The following is a 17321-nucleotide window of genomic DNA, read 5'->3' as shown; positions in this document are numbered from 1 at the left end:
CCCCCCGCCCCCCCACAGAGCATTTAAGATGTCCATAGCGTTATTTTATCCCAGTATTTTATTTATGCATGTAAGGTTGATAAGAATTATATCTGTAACAAACTGTTTTGTTTTAGTTTAACTTTTTTTGGCAATAGTGAAGTAAAATTATGCTTTTCTTTCTATTTAAGCAAACTTCCTCAGAAAAAAAAATGTGGGTAAAACAAAAATCTTTTCTATGATAAGGTGACATAAAATAACATATATGTATATCCAAGCACAACACTCAGATCCATTAATAACAAAGTATGTGGTGAAATGTGTCCCAAAACGTCCCCAAATCACTTTTAAGATAAGGTAAAAGTTGCATTCCTATGCTGAGCTCGGGTTTTTGTGTTCACGTAAACAAAATTGTCGCCACGATAACACAATGATCTACATTCAGTGCACCACAATGGCAGGAGATGAAAGTCAGAAATGTGTATACACAAAGATTATTTCATTCCTATTTTTGAACAGACCTGCTGCAAGGCCAGAATGTTGCTTTTGTCCAAGTCCAGCTGTGCTGAACGCAGCTTTTCCCTCAAGTCACGAATCATCTGCTGGTACACCAAAATTTCATCGTCCTTCCCAGACAGCACTTGCTATCAGGAACAACAAAAGTAAACTCATGTTAGTCCTGTAGGATAATTTAACAAAACTCAGTGGTGAACTCAGTGACTGAAATTTGCAGGTGCCCACATGGACAATGCCTTCAAGAAGAAGGTTCAATGGTGCGAGAAGAGAAAGACTGAGCAATCTGGCCACATTGACAAGCAGTGTTCTTGGAAAAGTAAAGGTGAGACTTTGAAACCTGAGAACACTGTACCAGCTGTAAGAACCAGAGAAAACAGATCAAAGATTTATAGCTAAAGTATTTATTTACAATCACAATTTCAAAAAGATTAGGATGCTGTTCAAACTTTGAATGAAAACAGAATCTGCAAAGCTCATAAACCCATATCTCATTCACCACAAAACAGAAAACATATCAAATGCTTAAAGTTAGACATTTTCGTATTTCCTGAAAAATAGAAACTCACTTTGAATTCAATGGCAGCAACACATGTTTAAAAAGTTGGGATGAGTGCAACAAAAAACTGGAAATGGTACCAAAAAGATAGATCTGGAGGGACATTTTGCAACTAATTAGGTTAAATGGCCATAGGTCAGTGAGACACCAGACTATTATAAGAGCATCTTACAGAGGCAAAGTTTCTCAGAAGTAAAGCTGGGCAAGATGTTCACCACTCTGTCTAAAAAAATTGTGGAATTTCAGAAAAATCTTCCTCAACATAAAAATGTGACAACTTTAACTACTTTAAATATCTACAGCACATATCATCATCAAAAGATTCAGAAAATTTGGAGAAATCCAGAAGAGACAGGGCTGAAAACCAGTACTGGGTGCCTCTGATCTTCAACCCCACAGACAGCACTGCATTTAAAAAAGGCATCATTTTAAATATAGAGCAACACAGGGCTTGCATATTTCAGCAAGACAATGCTAAGCCCCATACTTCATCTGTTATAACTTTGAAGTTGAAGATTCCAAAGAGTGAACGATTTTTACCAGCCAAAAACATTTGGCGCATTATGAAATGAGAAAATAAACTGCTGTTAACTGTAAAACAGCTAGAATCCTCTGTCAGAGAAAAATGAGACAATATTACTTTCCCAAAGTCCAGGAACTAGTCTTCTCAATTATCAGATGTTTATGAAAATGACTGTTACACAGTGGTAAATATAGGCCTGTCTAATATTTTGAAACATGTTCAAAATTGCCTTATTTATTTCCTAGTGTTACATTTTCTCAGTTTAACCATTGATATGTTTTCTGTGTTCTACTGTGAGTAAAACATGGATTAATGAGATTTGTAAGTCTTTTCATTCTGTTTTTCTGTACATTTTTTGGAATTGGGGTTGTAGTTTTAAACTATGTGAAGAGGCAGTGAAGAGACTAGTCCCATATGTAAGTATATGTATTAATAAATATTGATATTAATGTTCAGTAGTGGTGCAACGGATCATGGTTGATCCATAATCCGAACCGATCCCACTCCACGGTTCGGGATGCACGTGATCCGAAGATTCGAAAAAGAAGGAAAAAAAGTATGTGTATGGTGCGCGCGGTCAGTCTGTCAAGCGATAGTTATGGCCAGCGCTAGAGGTCCAAGGGGAGGAGCAGAGGAGTTTGCGGCATTTAAGCAGCCCTTTGCTCCCCAATCCGATCGGGCTAAAGCTATTACAAAAGCTACTGGGGTGTTTAGCTGCAGACGGGAGGCCGTATTCCCTTGTGCAAAACAAGGGGTTTAAACTATGATGAACGTGCTTGAGCCACGCTATGATATCCCGTTGCGCGTCCACTTCAGTGACAAGATCATACCCAGGCATGTATGAGCAGGAAAAGTTTAAAGTTATGGCTGAACTGTCCCTGGCATCTTCTGTTGCCCAACTACAAATGGGTGGACCTCCAGGTCAACAGAAAGCTACGTGACCGTGACCGCTCATTATATCACAGCGGAGTGGTAGATACAAAGCCCTGTACTGCCCTATACTGCACCTTAATTTGTTTTTATATAATAATAATAATATATAATATACATACATACACATATATATATATATATATATATATATATATATATATATATATATATATATAATAATAATGAGTTTTGAGTTGAATGTTTTTAATAGGCAAAAAATACTTAAATAAGTTAATAAGTAAATGTTAAAATTTTGTCTTTTTTTCTTTTTTTGCTGATCCGAAAATTGATCCGATCCGTGACGTAAAACCGTGAAATCCGATCCGAACCGTGAGATTTTTGATCCATTGCACCACTAATGTTCAGTGATCCTTTCTTTTAAGCAGAGAAGTGAAGATTAACAGAGGCACCAGGAGCCCCTTGGTGTCAGGGTCAAGGTTTCAGGTTTTTCCTCGAATGCACCTGGCACCTGCTTAAAGGAAATAAACTAAACAAATAAAAGTTGCCCTTTGGAGAGTTACTTTGAATAAATACTTACCTTCCACTCCTCCACTTTGGCATTGACAGCTGCCATAATAGGGTCGTTCTCTTCAGTCATGCTATGAATCTTATCTGTTAACTCTCTGACCTGCACATAAAAAGTGGAGCCATGATTCAGTACCTTGCACTCAAACATTATTTTATCAGCTTAAAAAATGCAGAGTGTGACATAATTAATGGATTCAGGTAATTTATCTCCATTAAAAAAAACAGTATGTGAAGAGAAGGATCTTACTTGAAGCTTTGTATGATCTCGCTCCTTCCTAAGCTGGTCCATAATGGAGTCAGTCTGCTGCACCACAATCTTCAACTTATTGTACTCATCCGTCATCTTCTCCATCTCCTTCACAGATTCCTCCAGGCTTCTCTGCATCTGCATATTCTCAGTCTTCAGATGTGTGTTTTCATCTTCCGCTCGCTAATAAACACAAAATAATTCAATAAACGTAATTTTAGGGGGCGTAGTCTAAGACACATCAATCAGCAGTACAAAGAGTATATAATAAAAACAAATGAAAGCATAAATATAAGCAGTAAAGGTCTTAATTAACAATTACAAACAGCACTAATCTTGCATGTTTGAGGCAGCGTAAGAGGCCTTGAGCATCCGATACTTGTTAACAACTAAAGCATGGCACCATTGCCAAGCTTGGCACACAATAGTCTGTTGCCTAGTTGACCAGAATTTATAGTAAACAAACAGATTTTCAGTACCTGCAGGTCATCTAAGCACTGGTAAAGCTGGCGGTTGGCAAGGTTGAGCTTCCTCTGAGTCTCAGCATTCTCGTCTTTTGAAGACATAGGCTCTTTCTGGTCCAGCTCTCCGCGATAAAAGTCCACATCCTGCTGGAGCTGCTCATTCTGATGTGATGCAGGAACACAGACGTCAGTTCAGAAAATGAACCCCCAAAAATTTCCTCTGCTCACTCACAAATATGGAAACACTAAATTGACTTTCAAAGCCCCTGAAATACAAGCCTTTCCTGCTTTTCAGTATACTTTGAACAGCGATGGATTTTTCTATGATAGTTTATAAGAAAACACGCAGTCTAGAAGGTGTCACCTTATGTATATTAAATATAAAATATGTGTTATAATTTATAATCGATCAGGTTAGTAAAGTTCACTTTGTGCACAAAAATCAAAAATCAAAACTTAAACCCTTTAAAAGCCCAAAATTCTGCTAAAATTCCATTATGTTAAGGATTGCATATTGCATATGATATACTTCTTATCATCATCCTACTCACTTTTTGTATGTACATTTATAAAAAGCTGTGATGCAAAAAAACCCTCATGTACACCTTTATATGGCTACAAAACCTACAAACTATACCTCATTTCACATAACCAAAAACTTAGTTTACTTAACTACACTACCTTTGTGTCTTACCTTCCTCTTAAGTTTTTCTAACTACACCACGGAACAGATGGAGACAGAAAAAAAATAGATTAAAAGGAGATAATGAGTAAAAAATGAAGGTAAAGCATGAGTACACAAAACTTTTAAATAAAGTACGAATGGATCGTAACTAAACAAGGGATGAAAAGAAATGACGAGTGTGATGCCCACTATCAAATACCTCTCTTTTCAGCTTCTTGATGACTTCCTCAGCCTTCTCTACTTGCACAACCAACTAGAAAGACAAAACCAACTTTACAATGTAGAAACATCGAAAACATTCTGCTGTTGCCTTGTAACCATCAGAAAACGATGGAAAGCTGGAAGCAAACAATGTCAAACAAGATTAGCAAAGCAACAGATGAGTCAAACCATTTGTATCGTATTCTTGTACTGGTTGTTTTTGTATATAAATATGTGCATACATAAATATTTTCAGTTTAACGTAACATTCAATCTTTTCACCAGCATGTTGTTTTACCAGCGCTTTGTCAACATAGCATGTGCAAACTAATGAGCTAACATTTGCAAGACTACCTATGGCAGGTAAAGTGCTCATACCTCCTCGTTGGTTTTCTTTTCCTTCCCCATTTCTTTCTTTAACTGGGTCACCTCATTCTCCCTTTGCTCCAACTGGGTCTCGAGGTGCCAAATCTGATCTCTAATAAAGCCGGTGTTCTGCACAGTGCTGTGGAGCTGAGTAGTACAAACAGGAGACAAGATGCACACCCAAACAACCCCCACAAAGAAATCTCTTAGTGTCTTATTACCTCCATCTGTTCATATGTGTTCATTTCCATGACCAAGTTGTTAAACAACGTTCTGTTCACGTTTTTTAAGGCATAAGAACAACCAGAATATAAGTAGTGACAATACACAACCCTGGGAAAATTGAAAATGGTTAACAATTCAAAACGATAAGCAATTTCTGTGAGTGCGCAAGGAATTAGCTGTAATCTTCTTAGGGGTCACTACAGCAAATCCCTTCATAAGGAGGGTTACGCTCAATGATTGGCTGAAAGAGTTGGCACTGCTGAAAGGAAGTAAATAAGCATAGAAAATGATATCAAACCACATAAACATTTATAATGATGGCTGAGTTCAACTATGTGAAGAAATAACAGTTCAGCAGATCAACAAAAATGCCCAATACATAATGTGTAAGCAATAACATATACAGTTCGTTTTTTTATATATATTTAAAAACTGGATTTTATTTACCTTCTGTTCTTGTTCCAACTGTGACACCTTAGCCAGGAGTTCTTTTTCTAAAACACAGAAAAATAATGCAGATGTTGTTTATTAACCTGACAGACAAAAAAGAAAAAATGTCTAACAAACTTTATATGATACTAACCTTTTCTAGCATGTTTTACACCAATGTCATCAATAAAGTCGAAGGCAACAGAAAGTTCTCGATCTCTAATCTAACACAGAAACGTAGAGAAGACGCTGAGAAACAAATATTATTTCAAAGGAAATATTTCAACATGCATAAACACGTAAAAGCACCAAGGTCAGTAGTGTGACTCCTTTATGAATATTCTTCTTTCCTAAAAATACATTACAGATGTTGGTAGGGTGGGTCACAGATGTGCGTGGGAGAGATCAGAATATAAAAACAATAAAACTGAACACCTTCAGCAGGGCCTGAAACACCCTGAGGACTTGAATAATGTTCTCTGGAGCTTTATCCTTCACACCCCATTCTTCTGTCTGCGTGGGAAAAGTCAAATGTAGAGTCATTCAACCTCATAATACCAATGCTTGTACGACACAACTGCCTAGACCAAAACAATCTATATTTATACGTGTAATATGACGAGGTGTACAAAGACTGCTCAAGGTTCAATCGCAGCACTCAGGCTTATGCGGAAAATTCATCAAGAGCTTTCAGCATAAGTTAGATTGTTATGTGTTGTATCCAATGGTCACCGAAGGCATGAAAAATGTAGCATACATAAGTACATAATTGTTGACCAATCAGTGGTCAATCAGTGATTGCTATACTCAAAATAATAGTCTCATATAAGCAGGACTATAGTCTGTCTTTATTCCATCGGCCATCAAAGATAGACAATCACTGAGCTGATAGAATTTGTAAATTAAAAAATATAAAACATTGCTTGTTGGCCAACCTCCAGAAGTAAATAACATAATGTTATTAATAATGTTATCGACGGGCAATTACCAAAACTAACATATCGAAGACCTTATCCACTTCGTCTTTGTCGCGTTCATTGAGGGTTTCTGGGTCAATTCTCAACACTTTATCCCAATTAAGAGCTGCAGGCATCTTGGCCATGATGTGTTTTAAAGACTTAGCTAAATAGGAACTGATATAACATCGATGTGGCACTTAAATTGACGGTTATAGAATAGAGACGCATTGGCTGCTAGGTTACGGCTGACAACAACAGTTAGCTAATGAAGCTACTCCAGAAGAAAACTACAAAAAAATCGGTAAGGTTCCCGGAAACTTAACCAAACCGTAGCGAGACGGTGAATATAAAGTTATTAAAGTGTATCGTCGCAGTTTTGCAACTCGGTACTGTCCATATTCACGTCAGTTAGTCCACAAAAAGCATCAAATCTCGCTAGGTTCAACTTGCGCGGTCACCTCTGCACCGGAAGTGATAGTGGGTATTCGCCAAAGCTACTTAGCACATATGGAACGCCGCTTGATGAACTGTGTATTCCGTCTATGTTTTGTCAGCTAAAGTGTGTTTTATGAGCTCAACTATCAGCCCTGTTATAGACACGGTGAGAAAGACCTAAGCTACTTCTCTTCCCATCTTATTCAGCCTAAACACAGATGACAAGGTAGTTAGCTGTAGCCGCTAATTTAGCTTCATCGTTAGCTAATGTTATGTTGCAGTTACGGCGGGTCTGAAATTGTCATTACATGCTGTTTTGGGCTTTTTGTGCCATTATGTAACCATTATCGATTGGTCACAATGCCGACTGAATTTCATTTATCAAACACCTGGTGTTCGATTTCTCGTAGCTAATCCTCTCGAGTAAAATTAGCTGGCCACGACAGTGCTGTTGGAGTACGCCCTCCATAGCTTTTGCTGCCAGCTGTCACTGTACCGGTAACCAAACTATTCGGTTTTTCAGCAAATAAGCACAAATTTAGTCACTTGTACTTTTATTCGTTCTATAATTTAGCTGTTATATTTCCATTTACATCTGAATCTGTAGCTTTATCAACAAACCGAGGAGGCACACTCTAAGAAGTAATGCTGGCATGGCATTTAATTTACTGGGTGCTGTGATGAGGAATCGGGCTAAGAAGACTTGTTTACATACACAGTACATCACAAAGTTGCACTATTAGTGAAAATATGTGTCCAAAGATGAAATAAGTTTGAACTTATAAGTGTCTATTTCACAAATCGTCATGCCATCAAAATTGTAATAATACTAAATCTTTTGTTGTCCTGCACAGTGATCAATGAAGGCTTTGGTCAGCAATGGCTGTTGTGTCATGGAAGGAGATTTTACTTTTGAGTGGACTGGTGGTGGGGTGTTACTGGAACAGCTTGTCATGCGGGTTTGTGTTTGATGATGTCTCAGCAATCCTTGACAACAAGGATCTGCGCCCATCAACCCCAATCCGCAACCTTTTTCTCAATGATTTCTGGGGAACACCCATGGCTGAGGTAAGCTTTAAGAAGAATCAAACTCAATACGAGGTTATGTAATTTCTCTTTAGAATTTTATATTACGGATCTAATTTGTCTTTTTGTCATTTGTTGTTACTCAAAGTAATTTAGAGAGAAATAAACCTCCAACATGTGTCCCACTACAGGAGCGCAGCCATAAATCTTACAGACCCCTGACAGTACTCACCTTTCGACTGAACTACCTCTTCAGTGAACTCAGTGCAGCTTCCTACCACCTGCTCAATGTCATTTTACATGCTGTCGTATGTGTGCTTTTCCTGCGAGTGTGCCGATTGTTCCTGGACAAGACTTCCAGCTTGGTGGCAGCATTACTGTTTGCTGTGCATCCCATTCACACTGAAGCTGTAAGTGTACATTTGTTTGGCTAGCAAATGTTAAAAAATGTGTTTTATTAAATTAAATTTGGCCTAATTGAGACTTATGTTCGTGTACAAGTCCATGAAAAAGTGTAAATTAGTGAGAGAAGTAACTGGAAATACTCCCAATTTATCTTTCACTTTCTAAATTAAAGTAATCTCATCAAGTTATGCTCCACCGGATGGGACAGACCCACTGGGAATTATAGACAAATGCTAAACATTGGTCAGGTGGTCCTTGAGTCCCATCTGCAATCCGACTCCTGACTTCCTCAAAATTCTCATGTTCTATTTTAACCATTTCCATGAGCATATGTTAGGCAAAGTTTTAGGAAAAATGAGATAGAATACAAGGTCACTTTTTTAAATTTTAGGGACATCTGTCTGGGTTTGCATAACTAAGCATTCCACTTGGCTATCATGGACGATCTATCATGGATCGTTCACAAATCTGTTGCAGGGATAACACAGATACACAACCATTCTAGTTTAAATAGATACTTCTGGCCAATTTAGAATTGCCAGTTAAACTGACCCATGCTTGTCTTTGGTACCGAGTTGCAGCACTTTGGACAGTGGGCTCCAGCCAGGGTATCTGGAGAGAACTTATACAAGCATGCAATGTGCTAACACTGAACTGGAAGCTAGGTCCTTCTTGCAATGAGGTAACATAGCCAACTAAGCTGCCCTAGCTAAGCACAGGGTTTTCCACAGAAATTATAACCACTGGATGTCCCACTTGATCTCTAGTATCGCAAACCAAACAAGCAGTAGTGTCAGCCACACCTTCACTCTTCCTTTAAAACAAGATAGGTGGCTTTGTAAAATACGTGAGAAGCCCTGCAATATTCCAACTTAAGCTGAGCAATTCACTTGATAGTGCTGTAGAAGTATTTTCACCGCACTGTAAATGTGGCTGAATTAAAAGGATTCTGCATAGAAGAATGGGCCAAAATTCCTTTAGATGGGAAAGACCAGTTATTGCAAACACTTGCTACAATGGCGGTACCAGAAATTATTAGATTTTGGGGGGGGGAATTTCTTTTTCACATAGAGGCAGATAGGTTTAGATAACTTTTTCCCTTAATAAATGAGTTTTTAATTTAATAGCGGAATGTTTTATTTATTTAGGTTATCTAATACAAATCTGAATGAAGTCACAAACATTAAAATAAATTAGGAAGGGGACAAAGATCTTTTGAAGTTTGAAATCTACATGTGCAATAAGGTGTTAAAGAGACTTTAATATAGAAACAGTGTTTACATTTAAAGACTTTGTGTCTTTGCTAAGCGGTGTAGGACAGAAACTTAGCTTTGCGCCAACATGTCCACTGTGGCATCAAATCAGAATGCGTTTCAGTGATTGTTAAAATTGCGTTAGAGGGAACCAGACAATAAACAGCAGTTAAATTGTCACATCTTGCCTGTTATGGCTTGCTCAAGAAGGGACTCCACCTTATTCAAAGAAACCCTTTTGTTCATGCTCATGATATTAGCTTACTTGTGCTACACGTTACATTAAACCTCTGTTAATGCAGCCTTAAATGGCAACAGTAAAAACATTCTTTAAATGCTTTAAAATTATGGCTTCATATTTTTTTTCTTTTTGAAATATAAAGATTGTTATTATAGCTTATCATGGATGTTGTCTGTAACACAAAGCTTATTGAACTTAATAGGAAATCAAAACCCTTTAGCTTATTGTTTATTTGAACTTTATCTCATTCTACTGTCTGAAAAGCCTCTTCCCCAATTAGGACTTGTATTTCATCCTTTTGAACATAGCTGAACTGATGACCAGACAGGCCTTGACCAGAGTAAAAAAACAAAGGAAACATTCTGCTTCTTGGGTGTGGAGTGCTACTGTTACACAGCATGCATCACTGTTCCTATCTTCCTCATCATGTTCTCTAATCTATGCACAGTCTTTCAGACTTCTTGAATGGAAACAATTTGCCTCACAAATGAGCCTTTAGTGTTAGTCCAGCAAATGCCCTTCATGTTATCACCGTCTGGAATCTCTCACTGAACGGGTCATTTGTTTTTTGAATTATGCTTCAAGCACTGAAGGTCCCTGCATTATAAGCTTATACAAAGAGTGCCTGTGTGTCCCATGTCTTTTTCAGTAGTTTTTTTTTTTTTTTTTTTTGGTGATCTGTCTTTTTGAATGAGGACTTCAGTTTTTTTTGTTTTTTTTATATCTTCAAACATCTTTAGATACAAATTATTTAGTGTACACCACACCAATATCTTGGGTCAAACATGGCATTAGGGTGAAAGGAGTTGCCAACTCTGTATAGATGGAAAGTGAAATTTGTAGTTCGAGTATTTTCAGGAAATTGAGCCAACTGTAATCAGTCTTTCTAAGATTCTGTTGAAGTAACATTGCACTGACCAGACATTTTTAGGGGGCTCTTGAATGCTGCCAGCATTTTTTCCTTCTCCCACCAGTTGACAAATAGGTCAGTCAGAGCACAATGCCTGTGCTTGTTTTGAATCTTCATGGCAATCCCTATTTATTGGAAGCTGCAGCCCTCTCATGATGCCAGCTGAATTCTTAAAGTGTAAACAATCCCCTCTTCTTTTAGTGAGTGCTTTGTAGAACTATTTGTGGGACCTTTATGTTCTTAGAGTATGTCTCTTTCTAAGAACTTGATAATGATATTTCTTCCGCATGAGGGCAGTCATCATGTACTTAAATGACAGACGTTGCTGTCAGAGAGACTACGTTACATATAATTGCGTGCCCATCAGTTGATATGCGCTGAACAGAGCTTTTTTTTTTTATTTTTATTTTTAGAGCCTTAGACCATGAGCTCTGGTTCGTGCCAGTCGAAGACACGTGTGTAATGTTCTCAGAGTTATTAGATATGTTGTCTGAGGCATGGAGGTCATGTGGTGGTGGCTTCAGACTCAGAGTCGAGGTAAAGTAGCATGGGCATAGAATAGCACCTCCTAATAGGAAAAGTAAACTTTTCTGAATGATTTCACAAACTTATTTCTGACACTTTTTTTTATCTACATTTCAACTTGAATTACCAAACAATGAACATTTAAGTATATTTTAAGAAATCATCTTTCCAAATCTTTATGGTTGGGTCTCTGTGTTGATTGACTGTTTATCATCAGGTCACTGGTGTGGTTGGCAGAGCTGAACTTCTTTCATCAATCTTTCTTCTGGCTGCTTTCCTGGCGTATACAAAGTCAACTGGACCAGACCATTCCATTGGTAAGTATAATGTTCTTCCCTGGCCTTTATTTATTTCTGTCTCATGTGCAAAATCTGCTGGGTCGTTAAGTATGAACTTATTTTCAACATGCTGGTCTCCGTTAAGATTATATCATTATTTTAATTACCAAAATAAGCAAATACATATACAAAAAATCAAGACAGGGGCAGTGGAAGTGTTGTGGCAACAGATTGGATAAGATCAAACACCTGGGTATTCAGGTGTTAACTTCCATCTTTTTTCCACCAGTGTTTTGATATAAATAAACACTTCCCTTTGAGGGTAATTAATATGGAATGTTCAGTCAGTGTTACTTAATACTTATAGTCATGGTAATAAATCTAAGTCTAAAGTTTTATGTATCCAGACCTGATTGTTAACAGCTCTTAAAATTAGGTAAATAAAACTTTCGCTATACTACAACTTGTGATCCATTTCATTATTTATGTATCCAAAATTAAGCCAAAATGTGGAAGTGGTGTGTGAAAGTGCACTCTTGCTGCTTATATTGGAACTAAGAGAGTAACAGCACATGGCTGTAACTAAGTTACAGCTATGTGCTGATAATTAAATGCAGTTGATTAAATGATCATCAGCAGGTGTTTACCACCTGTGTAAAAGCAGTAGCTTTGGTAGTCTGCTGATCTTGAGCACTCGGGCATGTATTAGAGCAGTTTAAAGTAGAAAATGTATCTGCAATGATCTTTAAGCAAGCAATTGTCGTTGTCATCTATCAATCTGGCAAAGATTTTTATTATTTTATTATTATTATTATTCCCAAGCAATTTGAAGTCTATAATTCTATAGTAAGAAAGATGATTCACATACATGCAATCTTCCCAGGAGTCTATGTCTCAGGAAGTTTACCGCAAGATCAGACCACGTAATGCTCAGAGAAACTGCAAAAAACTGTAGCACTGCAGCTCATGTCAGTTAGCATGTTAGATGTTCAAGTCCATGACAATACAATTAGAAAAAGACGAAGCAAGTATGGCTTGTTTGGAATGGTTGCTTGGAGAAAGCCTTTCTAAAAGAACATGGCAGCACAGCATAGGTTTGCAAAGTGGCATCAAACCACAAGATTTCTGGAACAATGTCCTTTAGACAGAAAAATAAAGAAGTGGAGATGTTTGGCTATGATGCACAGCGCCGTATGTAGAAAACCACAGTAAATCAGCAAAAATACCCCATACTATCTGTCAAGCACAGCGATGGAAGTGTGACAATTTAAGATTGTTTTGCAGCCACAGACCTGGGCACTCTGCAGTCATTTAACTCCTCTATATGCCAAAGTATTCTAGAGTCAAAGGCCCTCTGTCTAACAGCTAAAGCTTAATCAAAATTGGGTCACACCGCAGGACATTGAGCTGAGGTACAGCAGCAAATTCACAACAGAATGGCTGAAAAAGAAACAAATCCAGCTTTTGCAATGCTCTAGTCAAAGTCCAGACCTCAATCTGATTGAGTGTTGTGGTAAGAGCTATACATAAGTGAATTTTTGCAATCTTCAATTATCTGATGTAAAAGACTGATAAAGTCATACAGAAAACAATTACTTAAACTTGCTGCTGCTAAAGGTAGCTCTAAAGCTACTGAATTATGTTCTTGTTAAATAAATAATGACACTGTATAACATTCATCTCAGGTTGTATTTTTAAGACCTGGTGAGGATTAGGTCAGTTTTTATGATGTCCTGATATGTAAAACCTTAGAAATGACAGAGGGTATACTTTCTTTTTAGTATGGCTACACCTACCATGCCTCTAGATGATGCAGCTGTATGTATTCCTCAGTCTCCCAAAACAAATGTCTCTGGACCATGTGGAAGAAATCTCTTTAAATTTGGAATTCAGTTGAATTTGGTAAACACGCACACAATTTCTGGCAAATGTTTTATTGGATAAAATTATAAAGTGATAGCATTTTGTATCCAAGAGTTCAAATTTAAACTTTATTCTGACATCATAATGTTCTGGAAAAAATGATTTCTGCAGTTATTCAACAATAAAGCTTAGGAGCAGAAGAGGAGTTTGTTTGTTTTGTTGAGATATTGAGTTTGTATCAATTGTCCAGTTGTATTAATCTGTGGTACTTGCTTTTTAAAATTGCTTTAGTTTTCAAAGAGGATATCACTGTGTGCGAGTCTGGACATGCATGTTTGCTGGTGAACACATAACTGTGAGGCAGTAATTTTTAGTTTTGAAGATGCAAGATCAAGTAATTGCTTATAACAGTAGCTTTTAAGTTTTTAACTTGTATCCACAGTGAGCTGTTATTTTTTTTAAATCATTCTTCTGTTTATATGGATCACAATAAATCAGACTATTAAAGTAACCCAATTTAACATTTATGAGTTTTTCTTCTTCCCATTTTCCCCAGTCTAGAGAAATACTGAAAAGATCAAAACTATTAAATAACACACATAGAATTATGAAGTAAAAAGTGGATTAGATCGTTCAAATTACTTTTTTTCTTCTTTGAGGTTTCCACCTTTTGTTGTTCAGTTTTATTATCACTTTAGACACAAAATTGTGTCTAAACTTGTAACTGGTGCTACATGGAGACGTTAATAAGACATCTCAGAGGTTTTTATGTTCATAATGGATCAAGTGAATTTGTTAGGTTTGTTAAGTTATCAATGCACCAGTGGCTACAAGGTTAATAAGCTGTCATGTGTATATATTAATATTTTTTTCTTCTTCTTTTGTTCAGTTTGGCCTCCCATTGCTCTGACAGTAGTTTTAGTGGCAGCAGCAACACTGTGTAAGGAACAGGGAATCACGGTTGTTGGTGTCTGCTGTGTCTACGAGATCTTTGTTGCACAGGGGGTAAGGATCAGAAACCTTTTGTGTGTTTGTGTCATAAAACATTATATAAATTATGTCTACATCTGACTACACACACGCACACACACCCCTACACTGTATCACAGTCATCCGGCTTTTAGTATTTACCCATGCTGACCACAAGATTTCTGCTTTGGAGATGCTCACACTCAGTTATGTTCAGAACTGTTCAGATCTTGACATGTCTTCTATCAATGCTTTATCTTTGAGTGTTCATAATGTTGTTGTTTTAATTTCTTCTATAGGCATAGATTTCATTATTCACAGGTTGATTCCTGGAATAAATGTGTATATCATATGGGTATTGCTTTATATGATGATGTTAAATTGATTCTTTATGTCTTTTACTCCATTCTCAGTTTACATTGCCCATGCTAGTGGACACGATATGGCAAGTTCTGCAGGGTAAAGATGGGTTTCCCTATGCTGTCCTGCAAACTCTTCTGAAGCTCATTGTTCTAGTGATCAGCACCCTGCTGCTCGTTATTATCAGGGTCCAAGTCATTCAGTCCCAGCTTCCTGTCTTCACAAGGTAGGCAGTGTTACAGATGGAAAACTCATCAGCATTTTAATAAAATAAATTTTAGCCAGTTTTGTTATTTATTTATTAATCTAAGCAAAGTGAACATAACAGGAATAACAAGAAACACAGACAGTTCTGCTAAAAGGTCATTTTCATAGGAAGGAAAAGCCCAGTTTCAGTCATTTAGTGAACTGGTAAAGACACATTTCACAATTTAAGAATATATTTCCTCTAAGCAAAATGATGTGTTGAAGAATTTTCAGTTTGTTTTAATTGATTTGTCATTAAATCTTTTGAGTTTGCCCATTTTTTTTTTTTTTTTTTTCCTCTCCAGACAAAAGAAAAATAAACTACAAGTTGCCACTAAAAAAAAAAACCCTGTGTAATATCGCCAAATTTATAATTTGTATTGTAAATGTAGTCTGGTAACATAAATTTGGTGTTCTTGGATTATATAATATTTACCAAGTTTTTCTTTATTGTTCTATAATAATGTCTTACAGACAAGCAGTCACAAAGTGCTGTTCAAAAATTAGAGTAAAATAAATAAAACTAGGAGGAATCACAGTAAAATAGAAACAAGCAAGGGCTGTTGTACAAGGCCTCTCCTTGACTCTACCCACTGGTGGTTGTTGTATCTCCTCCTCCTATCTTTCAATGTGTTCTACACTCAGACTTTATCCTGGCAGGCCACATTGGTATAATTTAACAAGCAGACTTACCTTTCTTCTTTGCACTTATTCTTCATATAAGTGTTATATAAATAGGAAATTTCAGTTTTCTTCTGTCCAATTATAGTAACAAATTTTATGTGTCAAACTATGGGTCACTTTATAAGGAAGTTTGTCTCACCACATATGTCATGGAAAAGCATGGTCCTCGCTCTATTGTTACAGAACCTCCCACAAAGATAGTTTTGAGCATTTGGTACACTGGCAATTACTAAAAACTTCAGTGCTGAATGAATCAACAGGATGAATATATAAGAGCTTTGTCTGTGCTCACATTCAATCAGAAAAACAACAAATCTAAACATATGAGTAAAACATTCCAGACAGCTTTTACGAGTGAAGGAGTGGAAAAACCTTGGAGGCCGAGTCACTGATGCCTTTATTACAAAGCAGCATACTCTGTATATTTCTCAATCTGGCTTGACTACACCTACAAACTAACATAACCAGCAGTTATGTTGAGTGTTGCCATAGTGGTGATTATCAACCTGGTTGGTCAGCAACGAATGATAATCCTTAAATTAGAGACAGAAAACTGCTGATGGTCCAAATGTGTAGCTAAGTTAATAGGCTTATTGCTATTGCTGCCCTTTTATTAAGGCACAAGTACATTTGACCGAATTTAGTTTTGAATTCCATAAAGATGTGTTTCTTTTATTTTACCACATCTTTATGGATTTTTTTTTTTTTTTCAGCCATCTTAGGACCAAGTTAAAAAGTAGCGTGAAAGCCAGATTTAGATCATCATTGAATAGGACTTATTTATTTATAGGAATGCCATTCTACAAGACAACTGAGTGATTTTAAGTGTTAATCTATTATCTCAAACATTGCTTGCCACAGAGAGGGTTATGGAAACCCCCTGAAATTGCCTCACTAACACCTAATTTTGCTCTGATTTAGGTGCACTCCACCTAAAGAAAACAGACTAAAGACAGAGAGATACTAAAACAAGGAAGGGCTGTTTTTGAAGGCCTGGAACAGGGAAGATAACAGATTTTGCTGATATTTATGTATAGAAGACCTGAATGGGGTACTGTGGTTGTTAGCACTGTGGCTTCACAGCAGCTACACACTGGGTTGACTCGATAATTCACAACAGCTGATGTGACTGGCCTGTTCGATTCCTACTGTGCATTTCCAGGTACTTTTTCGCCACAGTTTTTGAATTTATCAGTAAGAGAATAGCAATCATCACCTCAGTTTAATTAATAATAAATGCAACAGAGGGGATTCTGTTGAAGTGCTAATAACATAAAACTGTTGGGTTATTTTTGTACTTTTTGCACTTTTTTTATACACAAAGATGCAACCTTTGAGCTTCTGTTAATCTCACTTGTCTTACTATCCTGCTAATGTGCTCTTAATGTGTAATACCACTAAAGAAAAAAAGAATAAAGGAAAACTGTCATTGCTCAAAACAATTTCAGAGTAGGATTAATCAACTGCTGCATGAGATTCAATGTTCTCTCTTCGTCCTGCATAATAAACTATTCT

At 36.9% G+C, this 17321-nt stretch overlaps 2 protein-coding genes across 6 annotated transcripts in view; one reads left to right on the top strand and one right to left on the bottom strand.

Annotated features, from left to right (window-relative positions):
• cep290 (centrosomal protein 290) overlaps window positions 1-6783 on the bottom strand; it is a 44526-nt gene extending 37743 nt beyond the window's left edge. For 2 of the 3 annotated variants that reach the window (XM_013273780.3, XM_005454174.4), the window contains exons 1-11: window positions 6641-6783; window positions 6088-6165; window positions 5807-5876; window positions 5671-5717; window positions 5011-5145; window positions 4631-4684; window positions 4441-4461; window positions 3762-3908; window positions 3283-3465; window positions 3046-3135; window positions 501-623 (exon numbers count right to left, since the gene is read on the bottom strand). In XM_013273780.3, the coding sequence (XP_013129234.1) occupies window positions 501-623; window positions 3046-3135; window positions 3283-3465; window positions 3762-3908; window positions 4441-4461; window positions 4631-4684; window positions 5011-5145; window positions 5671-5717; window positions 5807-5876; window positions 6088-6165; window positions 6641-6754 (1062 nt within the window). In that variant the 5' untranslated portion in view covers window positions 6755-6783. The remainder of the gene's footprint in view (window positions 1-500; window positions 624-3045; window positions 3136-3282; window positions 3466-3761; window positions 3909-4440; window positions 4462-4630; window positions 4685-5010; window positions 5146-5670; window positions 5718-5806; window positions 5877-6087; window positions 6166-6640) is intronic. The other variant, XM_013273781.3, reaches the window with a different exon arrangement.
• A 24-nt stretch (window positions 6784-6807) lies between these two features.
• Window positions 6808-17321, top strand: part of tmtc3 (transmembrane O-mannosyltransferase targeting cadherins 3) — a 28737-nt gene continuing 18223 nt past the window's right edge. Inside the window, exons 1-6 of one of the 3 annotated variants that reach the window (XM_005454170.2) lie at window positions 6808-6912; window positions 7901-8114; window positions 8264-8482; window positions 11624-11723; window positions 14437-14552; window positions 14930-15102. In XM_005454170.2, the coding sequence (XP_005454227.1) occupies window positions 7926-8114; window positions 8264-8482; window positions 11624-11723; window positions 14437-14552; window positions 14930-15102 (797 nt within the window). In that variant the 5' untranslated portion in view covers window positions 6808-6912; window positions 7901-7925. Of the gene's footprint in view, window positions 6913-7076; window positions 7213-7900; window positions 8115-8263; window positions 8483-11319; window positions 11419-11623; window positions 11724-14436; window positions 14553-14929; window positions 15103-17321 lie in introns of those variants that run through there. The other 2 variants (XM_003449200.5, XM_025909260.1) reach the window with 2 other exon arrangements.

The sequence above is a fragment of the Oreochromis niloticus genome, linkage group LG7 (assembly GCF_001858045.2).
Source record: "Oreochromis niloticus isolate F11D_XX linkage group LG7, O_niloticus_UMD_NMBU, whole genome shotgun sequence".
Lineage (NCBI taxonomy): Eukaryota > Metazoa > Chordata > Actinopteri > Cichliformes > Cichlidae > Oreochromis > Oreochromis niloticus.
This window is presented reverse-complemented; position numbering and strand designations above follow the sequence as displayed.